Source organism: Epinephelus fuscoguttatus, linkage group LG10 (genome assembly GCF_011397635.1).
Source record: "Epinephelus fuscoguttatus linkage group LG10, E.fuscoguttatus.final_Chr_v1".
Classification (NCBI taxonomy): domain Eukaryota; kingdom Metazoa; phylum Chordata; class Actinopteri; order Perciformes; family Serranidae; genus Epinephelus; species Epinephelus fuscoguttatus.
Window position 1 is genome coordinate 28694626 of NC_064761.1, and position 12469 is coordinate 28707094.

The 12469-nt window shown below is 41.1% G+C and overlaps 1 protein-coding gene across 1 annotated transcript; it reads right to left on the bottom strand.

Moving 5' to 3' along the window:
- Positions 1-762: 762 nt before the first annotated feature.
- On the bottom strand, positions 763-9373 carry lpl (lipoprotein lipase). Its single transcript, XM_049587374.1, has 10 exons — positions 9130-9373; positions 8035-8240; positions 7410-7589; positions 6656-6767; positions 4482-4724; positions 3651-3893; positions 2872-2992; positions 2529-2711; positions 2279-2386; positions 763-2162 (listed from the first exon to the last, which is right to left on the bottom strand). Exons 1-10 carry the CDS (start codon positions 9227-9229, stop codon positions 2111-2113), a joined length of 1548 nt encoding a protein of 515 aa, XP_049443331.1. The 5' UTR covers positions 9230-9373; the 3' UTR covers positions 763-2110.
- Positions 9374-12469: the final 3096 nt, after the last annotated feature.

Sequence of the window (12469 nt, forward strand, 5' to 3'; positions counted from 1 at the left end):
AAAAAAAAAGTCTTTGGGCATGTTGTCTGAGGAAATAAATGCACTGATCATGTTTCAGACCATGAGGATACACTCTGTACATTGTGTTCAGGGGAGAAACATTGGATGCAAATCAAAATGTGTGCATTCACAATAAAAATACTCCACAGGGTGCCTTTAACTCAAGCAGCTCAGCATGGGTTTTTGTTATTTGTGATTCATGCTCTCTTTACAGGAGCTGGAATCACGCCTGGTGCAAATAAATACAACTTCATACATATAAATCAGAATCATAATTAAACATACACAGTATAATGTATATGTTTACTGCGGTTAGTTGACATAAGGGGCAACCATGAAGCAGAGTGAATTTTTGCTTCAATAAACATACAAAAATGTTTTTGATGACTAACACTGGTATAATAAGGAGAAATGTCTTTTATAATTTAAAATGATCTTCCATGTTGAAGTGTGTCATACTTTTGGTAGAAGAATTACCAGTTTGTCAGCCTCAATCAAGGAGCTGTCAGCCTGCAGGTGGATCCCTCAGAGGGATCATCTGTCATTGCTGATATTTAAAGATATTTTCAGCTGCTTTTAAAATCTATTAGCTGCTACCAGGCAGATGTTTAAGATCTGATTGAAGTAGAAGTTCTTGGCCATGTTTGGACATGTACCTGCCAGTTTTTCTCATCCATGACATGGTGAGTGACAACTTTATCTCCAATGCAGGTCCACATTTTTTTGATGATTTAATCTAAAAGCAACTGGAGCAGTCAGGAATACGTGGTTTATCTCTTTATTAAACCATCCTGGGCTCTTTATTTATACAGTGCACTGCATTTCAGTTCACAAATGCTCTGAACAGCCGGCATGAAGACCAATTTGATCGATCTCTCCAAAGCCTGGTGCATAAAATCACAAAACGCTTCATTTATAAAAATACAGACGACAGTGGAAGCCCGCCAAAACATATTACAGCTTAATATACAAATATATAAATGTACATTCAATAAATACAACACGAATTGTTTCTGAGATGTATTATGGCTATCATGTAGGCCAGTCCATCACAAATTACCAAGGCTTGCATGTTTATTGTCAGCAAATTTGTAACAGTTGACCTTTCAAAATAAGGGCATGTTGTAGACGGAGCTTAGTCAATGAGGTAAACTGTTGCAGGTGAGGCAATGTTGACCCATTCATGAAGTAATTAAGGAACACATAGCCAATACTGGATTTACAAGTGACCTCAGTACAGTTCATGAAAAAAAAAACAAATTAGCCAAACTTTAAAATGCATATCCCTGTTGGACCATAATCTCAATGACCGTAACAATTAAATGGCTGAAGGGGACTGAGAGCCGTTTTAAAGTGACCAGTGACACAATAACCAAAACACAATCAAAGACAAAGCAAGGCTCCAAGAGATCAGATATTAACACATCACTCATATTCAATAAAAATATATATATATAATACTAATTTTTAAAAGTAATTTACAAAGACTGCTGTGATTCTGCGTTCAGTAGACAGTAAATACTTCTTTGGTCCCTGTCAATTGTTGGCAATTAGTGGTTCAGTGAAGACAAACATTAGGGACAAAATTTTCATTTTGCACATTTAAAAAATAAAATAGAAAGATGTGCCTAAAATGTGCCTATCACTCTGAATCATTTATACAATAATTCAAGTTCACAAAGGCAAAGCAAACACACCACTTCAGGGGCTCAGAATACATCAAAATCAGTATAAACAATACATGTAGGCTACAAAAGCATGAAATGATTACAAATATATGCAGCAAAAGTTACTGAAGGTGTACATTTGTCAAAGGTCAGCACGTGATCACAAAGACGCCAGTAACATGTTTCAGCAGCAGAACATGCGAAAAGAGACAGGAGGGATCTTGAGTGAGAAAACCGCTTTCCAGCACTGTGGACGAGGTTGTATTGGTTGCACTGGGAGATGAAGTCATGAGGCGCAACAGGAAGAAAAAACAGAAAGAAATGCAGCGTTCGGTATATGTCCAGTTACTTGCAAAGGCTTTCCCAGTGTTGCTGTGTGCTTTCCGTCTTTGGCTATGTGTGTGGGGATGGATGCTGTGCATAGTGTGTGCTCAAGTGCAACTTCAAGAGTCGTTCTGCCCGTAAAGAGTGCCCTGCATCTTCAGCTTGTGCAGCCTGGAGGGAAGGAAAAACAATTGTTTAAGCAGAAGAGCTTCCACTTCTGACAAAACTGGAGTTTGAAGCATCAATTGATAAATGACATTTAAAAAAAAACAGGCTCCTCAACTTACAGTTTCTCTTTACGGCTCATGTTGTCTTCCTTTGACCTGACAAAGACCGCCTCTTCTCCGCCCCTGACGAGGTAGGCAAACTCTCCGTCCTTTGAACTAAAGATCACTCTGAAATCACACGGAGAAAAAAAACATTTTAAAGTAAAACTAAATTAATAAATTAGAGTACAATAAAATACCAAAGTGTCACTGAATCTTTTCTAGTTTCTTCTAGATAAACACATCTTTGTGATGGTGACCAAGAACTTACTTGGACTGGGTCTCCCCGGACTTGATGCGCAGTTTTCGGATGTGGAACCTGCTGCTACCCCACCAGTCTGACCAGCTGATGAGTGCATCCTTCTCCCAGCGCAGCTTCACAATCATCAGGTCTCCGACGTCCACATCGGTGGTGATAAGGAAGGACAAAGTGGTGTTACCATCCAGGACGGGCCTGCGGGGTGAAAGGAAGAGGAACGTTCAAAGGTCGGCAGCTGTCTTCTACGGGTGTGTGTGTATGAGGGTGTGCACGCGTGTGTTTATGGTCTTTAGAGTCAGGATAGTTGGAAACACTGTTAAGGATGTTGAAAAGTTGCTCTGTTTGGTGTACGTACAGGACGAAGGGAATGTCCTCCTTCACTCCGAGCATTCCATGCAGAGAAATCTTCATCGGCTGCTCGGTGAAGCTCAGTCGGTCCTTACTGAAGAAATGCACCTTCACTTGATAGTGGAAAACTACGAGAGAGGAAACAGACTGTTAACACTAGAGACACTCTCAGAGCTTGACGTATTCTCAGCAGTCGGCTCATACCACTACTTAAAGTTGGTTTAATACTTTAAAAGCTCTGATGTAACCTTTCTTTGTCTCCATGTGACTGTAACGCTGCTAATTGTGCTCTAAATCCTGGTCACATTCACACACCCTTATATATATTCATAAGTTTAAAACTATTTACTAAACATGCCTATATTTGCACAAAAATACTGCTGACTTGTGCCAAATTCTTAAATTAACTTTTCCATTGATAGTCCATCACATGCAGCAGTGTCGCATTACTAGGCATCACCCACGCCACTAAAATACCCATGACCTCTTCTTCATGTGACCCCCTGAATGCTTGCTACTTGTTGAACATGTCTGCCTGCATTACTGTCAGAGTGTGTGTAGTGCAGTGTGTACCAATATTAATTCCAGCTCCAGGCAGCTACATCCACACTAAGTACATTTAACAACAACAGCTCACACGCTGAGGATTACTCCAGTTATGGTATGTGCATCAATTAACTCAACTCCCACTAATCCTCTGTAAAGTACATAAACCCAGCCAGACTTTTCTGTAATAGTATTTCTTTTGGTTTCTGACACAGAGGAGAACACAAAACCAGTGTTTACCTTTGTAAGGCATCACTTCACGAGTCTTCAGGTACATCTTGACACTGCGGGTCGGACGGACCTTGTTGATGTTGTAGCCGATCTTGTTGCAGCGGTTCCTCCTGCAGCTGAGGCACATACCCTTGCTGAAGGTCTCTTTGGAGTTGCAGCGGTAGGCCAGGCTCTGCTGCTGGATGTTCAGCAGGGAGTCGATGAACAGGTGGATGGAGCGCTCATGGGAACATTTGACGAGCTGGTCCATATCTGTGGCACAGAGAGTACGGAAGCTGTGAAACCTTGGTGTCTCTTCTCAGATTAACATCATGCAACCGAGAAAATGTCTTCCACATGTGTTGCTTTTACGACTCTTGACATGTCAGCGTTGACACAGATGGCATTTCTCACTTAGTTCTGCTTTGCTTGGTTAAAACTCTTATAGCATCTGGCAGATATACTCTCAATCTGTGGCTGTTGTGACTGGAGGCAAGCATATTTTAATTATAGCTTTTATGGAGGCAAAGCGTCTGTTTACACCATGTAAAGTTACATAAGCCTATCTTGACTGTTTTCAACACTGTTGTTCTTCCAAAAAGAAGATTGCTAGCTATTATCACTTGCACAAAAGCTATTGCACATTCCAAAATACATGATATAAATCCAAGAGCATAAACTGTGTATGAAATCACTCAGAGCGCATTACTGGCCACTGGAGTCTAATAATAAGGGCGGATGCATGCCAACATGGCACGAGGTCATCTAGTTGAAGTTTAGTTTACAGTATATACACTGAAACCTAACCCAAAGCGTCATCGCGAGCAGGAACAAATAGCGAGAGGTATTTGGAGTACATACTCTGGAGGCCCTTGATGCCTCCCAGTGCGATCCCCAGCAATGTGTTCTGGATGTCACAGCCCGGCTGGAAAGTGCCTCCGTTGGGGTAAATGTCGATGTGGCCCACGGGTCTCTGGATGCCGATGCTGCGGTCAGGGGAGCCCCTGGTGTTGGTGTGCAGGACATCAACAAACTGGGCGTCATCTTTGGACAGGGTGTTCTGGTTGTCTGCGTATTCAAAGGTGGGACCAGCAGGATCCAGACCTAGAGGAAGGGAGAGTGAGGCAAAGGTAAATTCAGCTGTTTGGGAAGAATGTGTTTGTGCTGACTGTGCAACAAAAAGAGTGAGTCGGTGGACAACAGAGATGGGACTAAGTTATTGTTTTCCAAGTCACAAAAAGTCTCAGGTCTTTGCACTCAAGTCCTGAGTCAAGACTAACAAGTCCCAAGTCAAGTCTAAACTCCTAAACTTTGGGCTTCTGTGACGTCACCCATTGGTTTGTGGACTTGTTTTGAAGCCTTAAGTTCCAGGTGTTGACATCTTGTTTTTTTGGAGCCAGAGGTGACCATATGTGGGTAAGACGCTGGAGCTGTGAAGGAGCAAGGGGTGGATCTGGCTCACAGAGTGCAGCAGCGACTCGCAGACAGCCTGTCACTCAAGCAGCAAAGCCCGTAAATATACGTAAATTTTGGACTAACCAAAAATAAACAGGTGAGTTTTAAAAAAAATCACCCCCTGCAGTTGTCATGAATGTTGAAATTAACTATATAGACTGAAACAGTTTTTGTACCAGGTTGTAAACATGTTTTGCTGCTGTAAAGTCAGGCATTTTAACACGGGGGTCTATGGGGACTTACTCGCTTTTGGAGCCAGCCTCAAGTGGCCATTTGATGAACTGCAGTTTTTGGCACTTTCACTTTGGCTTAATTTTTCAGCCTTGGAGGTTGCTGCCTGGTCATAACATGCTCTTCAACAAATACAGTGCGATAATAACATATAACATTTTTTTTAAATCACAGCAAGTTTTTTAAAAAGTTATTTAGTTGTTAAGCTAATGTTAGCCAAGCATTAGCTTGCTAACTATGCTAGTATTAGCCTCAGCTTGCCGTTCTTGGTGCAACTTCACATGTTGAACAAAGTTGGTGGTTTTTGCGTTTTGAATGTTCTCTGATTGGTTCAAACAAAGTGGATCTGGACGATTAAATGTTGACTTGCTAATGTTAGCTGAACCAGGAAATTATGGGGTATTAAATGATTCAAGGGACAAGTTTACATTTTTAACCTCTTAACCTTTGGGCCTGGGGGAAGGTATCAGGTATTTTAAAGTCAAAAGGCTCAAGTCCAAGGGAAGTCAGGAGTCATTGGTCAAGTTGCAAATCTTTTTTTGATTTTGTCAAGTTGAGTCCAAAGTAATCAAAAAATTTTTAAAGATATTTTTGGGGCATTTTTTGCCTTTAATGGACAGGATAGTTAAGTGTGAAGGGGAGAGAGAGAGGGGGGATAACATGCAGCAAAGGGCCACAGGCTGGACTCGAACCCAGGGCACTGTGGAAACAGCCTTTTACATGGGGTGCCTGCTCTACCACTAAGCCACCGACGCCCCAAAAGTCATCAAATTTTTGACTCGGGTCTGACTCTCGTCCATACTTCTGGTGAATAATAAACTTCTGTCTCTTGAATGGTCATTTCTAACATTTGAGTATGTGTTTCATTTGGTCTCTTTTCTCTGTGTCACATTTTGGCAGAAGTACTTCAGCTCAGAACCATGTGAAGTAGTGATTATGGGTTCGTCACGGCCTCACAGTAAACATACCATTATTCTAAGCAGATCGACAGATTTCAGAGCTCGATAAGGTTCTGACAAACACGGCACCAACTGGCTACGTGCACACATACAATACAGTCCTGGAATGTAATGGCCAGCAGATTATATTTCACTGGTGTGCTGTGTTGTTTTTATGAGCAGGGCGTATATATTACACTACAGTATGGTATGGTGTGTCTGCACGCATACATTCATTGGCTCAGAGACTAAATTAAGACATTTAAAGTGTCTACCAAAATGCTTGCAGCCTAAACACCATACACATGCTCATAAATGTATTTATGTACTTTCAAATAATGCATCAGTGCTCATACAGTTTATCGTTATGTAATGTAAGTATATGATGATGATCCAAGTTAATGTTCCCACCTGTGATCCTGCTGATTTTATGGTCGGTGAGGTGTCCAGCAATCCCAGCCACATGTGCTCCGAGGCTGTAGCCCAGCAGATGAACGTTCTCCCAGGGCAACTGCGCCTCTTTCTGAAAGGGAAGTGATGGATTGGATGTGCCAGAAGAACATGCTGACATGCCTTTAAACAGTTTAAAATGAATCCCTCACACTTGCTGGATGGATTAATAGTAGGCTGCACCTGGCAGAGCACTGCAGCATACTGTTTAAGTCTTAATAATGGAGTTTGGGACCTGATCCAAGGGGGACGGGGAATTGTATGTGTAATTTGGCCAAATTTTGCAAGCTTTAAATTTGGAAGTGACATGTGCAAAGGACAAACAATCTAAAGTGTTTATGCCAAAACCCCTTTTGGCTTTGAAGTTGTTAAAACAAAGGCTGTGCTCCCCTAAATACTGAGCCTTTTAAAGAGAGGCTGCTGTGAGCCACAGACACGGCCATAAAAAGCCTTTATAGGGCATTTAAAATCATAACCAGTAGGGAAACATATCCGCAGGAGCGCCGCTGGGTTCAAAAACATTACATCATCAGATACAAATTTGTCACAGATTCGTTGGCTGCTCTAATTTCTTTGCTGCCAGGTTGACTTTGAACGCGGTGAAAATTTGGTGATCCTAAAATCAATCAGCCACATCCACTTTTTAACAAAGAGGACGTGGGGAATACGATCCAGCTGTTGGCCAGCTGTCAGGATGTCCAATGAAAACACTCACTTGTATCCATGTTACAAACTTGGCCACATCACGGCCCACTAGTTTGGTGTAGGCTGCGGACGTGGGGTAGTGCTGGTTGGCACGGGTCAGCCAGTCCACCACAATCACATTGGCACTGGGCACACGCTCGAAGAGAGCAGACACCAGCTTGGGCACCCAGCTCTCGAACATCCCCGTCACCTAGAGTAACACACACACATACACGGTCACAAACATTTCTGAGGTCAGCTGCAGGGTGGCGTGATTTACTCCGGCCCGAGCCCTCATTATGTGTCCTGTGGTTGGAGAGAAGCCGAGGTGTCATCAGGTTCGAATCTTGTTGCATGACTGGCTCTAAATCACATTATAGGAGGAGATGCATGGACTGTGTGCAGAGCCAAGTCACTGCTCTCAACAGATCTGCTCTGAGTATTGTATAGATGCTCATCAGTTTGGACGTGGCTCAACATTTATGACCAGTTTGTTGGCAAGACTTAGAGCCAGAGGGGCACGGGAAGTTTTCCGAAACAGAACATTGCACATTACCTGCATGCATGTTACACAAGACACTTAACATATGAGGCACCCACAAGATAGACCTTTCTAAAGTGATGCATGCTGATGAAATAAATCTGGTGTGACGTACCGTCCAGCCGTGTATCACGATGAAGGTCTGCTCATCTGACTTGAATTCACAGTCTTTGATGCTTTCTGGCTGTCCGGGCACAAGGTAGCACATGTCATCTTCTGGGGTCTCCGAAGAGCGCACGGAGAACTTGGTCAAAATGTCTGTGTAGTCTGTGATCCATTCTGTAGTGGTTGGCAGGGGGGTCGCGGTGACTGTGGAGTTCACTGTCACAACACACACACAAAGGTTCATTAGGGTATGACAGCAAGTTTGAGGAGCAGGAAAAGGTGTATTAACAACATTATTATTACATATTCCAGCTCTGTGCATCAGTACAACAAATCAGGCGTCATTTTTTTTTTTTTATCACATTTTGACCTCCAGATGACAAATAAACACTTTTTTTTCATGCAAATTGCGAAACCTTGCTGCTCCTCACAGTCACATCAAGTGACCACTATTAAACCAGTGTGAGTCAGACAACTGGTAGAGGCATAGGGCATGGCAGTGTCGCCCCCTTTTGTCTCCACCGCATTTCTACCAGTATTAAAATGAATTAAACCTCAAAACATTGTAAAGAGCCGGAAATTCCTGAGGAGATTCAGCTCAGTCACGTTGATTAAAGATGGATAAAAACCTGTAAACTCATTAGATTCTTACACTGAGCCCAGTTATAAACTTCATATGTCTTTTTAAAAACTCAAATAAGGCTAAATAGAGAAAAAAGTGGAGAAAAGTCACAAAAAGAGGATTCTGATTAAACTAATAAAACTAGTATGTTTTTGTATTTCAATCTCGAATTAATTCAGTTTAATTAGATTTTAATATAATCTGCTTTTCACTGTTAACATGTCTTTTTCTCTGCTCTTCCTGCAGACAAAAGCCCCCTTTTCCTTCATGCTCACATGGACCTGAATGGTATGAAATATGATGCAGACCTGCAGACCTGAACTGCGATTCACGGGGTTACTCTCGGTCAACACGGAACAGCATGCATTAATTAAGTCGCGTTTGATTGCTTCGTTACAGAGCTGCAAATGAATCATAAAAATATTATCTTGCTAAAAAAAAAAAAAAAAGTCATAAAAAGACACACAGAGAGGCTGCTCTTACCAAACTCAGTGGTGGTGAGTTCAGGGTCAGACGAAAAGGTTGCAAAGATTTGTCCCAAAATTATCCAAACAGACAAAAAACTGATATTTTCTTGTCCCATGTTATTGAGGAGAGTTTGCTTTTTTTTTCTTCTAAAATATCCTGATTCAAAAAAATTCTGGATGTCGGGAGACCAGTTGTAAATCCAATTGTATGTATTTTAAAGGAGTTGAGGTTTGGGAGTAAAGTTTCTTATGGTCTGTCACAGTTGCCGCTCCAAGTCATCTTTATGGGTGGCTTATTTGAATATTCACACATGATTGGCTGGATGTAAAGGGGCGGAGTTAAACTTTGTCCCAGCAGCTCTGAATCATCGAGGAAGGATCATTCACAATCTGCTCCACAGGAGGGCTGCAGCACACGGGACTCTCCCATTAACTTTCATTTAAATGGTGTCATTAGTGTCAGTTATCAGCTGTCAATTAGTTTTAGGTTTAAATAAATTACAATAAAAGTTGCATCAGACAATATTATATTGTTTTTTCCATATTCTCATATTAAGATGTTTTAAGAAGAAGGAATGTATGTGGATGAATGTGGACATTTAAGCCAAAAATATGAAAGTTAAAGTCTTGAATTGACGATAGTACTCAAGTGAACATGTAGAGTATGCAAGATATTCAATACAGTGAAATGGCTCTTGTGAAATACTGATACAGGTTGTACTATGAGATTGGGACATCAGGGTTGGTTGGCACACTTTGCTCTCTGCTGTATTTCTTGAGCATAGTTTATGTTTGGATATTTTAATGAGCAGCACTAATAATGTGTTGGGTGGAGAACGGGTCCTTATGACTGATTACCACCTTGAAAATATACCTGTGTTCAAAGAAGAACTCTTATTAAATTAAAGACAGTGCAATTTGCTATATATATATATACCCTTGAAAAAGACAAACCCATCTCCTTTATGTTTGTTTTTATTTTTGTACAGCAGTCAATAGCATCTATAACAAAATGATATGCTTATTCCATAACTATAAATAAACAATTAAAATTGCTTAATTAAATTCATATTTTCTCACTTTATTTGGTATTTTTTGTTATATACAGATATGCTTGGTCATATGTATGTTGATGTTGTCCAGTGTGAAGTCTCTGATCATGTGACAAGGCAATAGCGGGCCCATCATAACTGCCATACGCCACTGGTTGGGTGGCACAATATTAAAATGTAATAGTTACAATAAAATAAAGTAACTAATAGAAACAATGTGAACATTTAATTCATACAAGAACCAGAAAACATGAACATTTAACAGAGTATGTGCCCGTTTTTGAAACTAAGAATATTTTTAAGCAGTTTATCAGTAGGAATGTCTGATTACTTTGGCCATTGACCAATCAAAATAATAATAAAATAACAATATAAGCATTGTTTTTAATCATTCAAAATAGTTTTAATCACTTAAAATAGAGTTACAGTCACAAGTTTTAGTTTTACAATTCTTTGGTACATGTGCCTACTGACCCTGCTCATGAAATTAAGTTAGCAGCTACCATCATTCATCAGACTTTCAAATTTTAAATCAAAATGTAGCTGATTCACATGTCCAATAACCACAAGTACCATTTTTCCAGTATCTCTATCTATTACAGTTTTGTCATACGTTTAGTACACAGACCACTTTTTTACTTTCTAGACTATAAAACTGAAATATCATCCTCACAAAGAAAGTTGATGACTTTCAGGTGTTTTAACAGAGTAGATAAGTGCAGGTGAAAAAAGTAAACATTTTGATGTTATGTTGTGTGACCTTCAAAAGACCAGAAAATAGCTGTGTGCCAACCAACCCCGGTCTCCCCTACTACTGATGTACTGATGTGTGAGTAGAATTTTACTGTTGCAGATTTTTGAGGTGCTAAGTTTCTTTCATTTTCAGTAACCGCTTATCCTGTTAGGGGTTGCGGGGGGGCTGGAGCCTATCCCAGCTGACACTGGGTGACAGGCAGGGTACACCCTGGACAGGTCACCAGACTATCACAGGGCTGACACATAGAGACAGACAACCATTCGCACTCACATTCACACCTACGGCTTAACCTGCATGTCTTTGGACTGTGGGAGGAAGCTGGAGTACCCGGAGAAAACCCATGCTGACACAAGGAGAACATGCAACCTCTGCACAGAAGGGCATCCCCACCCTGGGGTTCAAATCCTCCACCTTGGATTCGAACCGGGAACCCTCTTGTTGTGAGGCGACAATGCTAACCACTGCATCACTGTGACACCAGTGCTAATTATGTTTGTAGTTAAATCTATAACAACATCATATTTTATAAGTTACCCTACATGGCCGCCTCTGTTGCCTATAGGAACATCCACCACTGCATCTTAAACAGATCTTCTGAGTAGTGTGGGTGTGTTAAACAGCCCCCTCTCCCATTGGTGGCACAACTGGGCAGCAAAAGCTACCACAGTGTCTTACCCCGGGTCCTCCACCTGCACGCAAAACTTCAAAATGAAATAAATCAAGAGGGGTACATTCCTGTCTCATATCATGTCATGTGAAATTAAAACAAGATGTTAAGATGCTCTGTGTGTACTTTATGGTAGCACTTATACCCCTCTGCGGCACTTGGGGGCACCGAGGAAACTTTGAAACTCCAGATAAATCAAAGACACATGGAGGTCGAGAGCAGGCATGAGGGAAATGTGTCTGAGCCCATGTGTCTGACTTTTATGATGATTTTCATGCCAAATCACCTGCGTGAGAATATTTTACACCTCTGTTTTCTCTCAAAGCCGGGGACAACAAAAACAGGCTGACCTCTCGCCTAGATATTTTTCCCAGCATTGCGGTATGGTACATTGTGTCCTTAATGTCAGCACCCTGATTCCACACAGTATTTGATTTTAAAGGATAAAGTTTCCATGTTTTTAAACGTGACATACATTCAGTTTTTCAGAGAATCAGTCCAGCATGAGAAGCCCCCCCTGCTGTGTTGTTTAATCTCCAGAAATATTATTCCTTTAAAATCCTCAGGGAGAAACTGAATGAAATTTGGATTAAGATATCACGTGCGGAGCGTGACCCAAAGTGAGAGGCGTACTGTTTAATATGTTCTGTAATGCCTTGGACAAATATATGCTCCATGGACACATTAAGATAAGTTTTTTATTGTCTGAGAAAAGTTTCCCTGGCAGGAAATCAGTGTGCACACATATGGTATAGCTCTGACCGTGAAGAAGAAGCCAGAGAGGAGTGTTTGTCTTGTTTACCATAAATGCATAAGATTACATAATCTGTCAATTATTAGTTACTTCTCTTGTTATTACACCAAATAACACGTATTATGA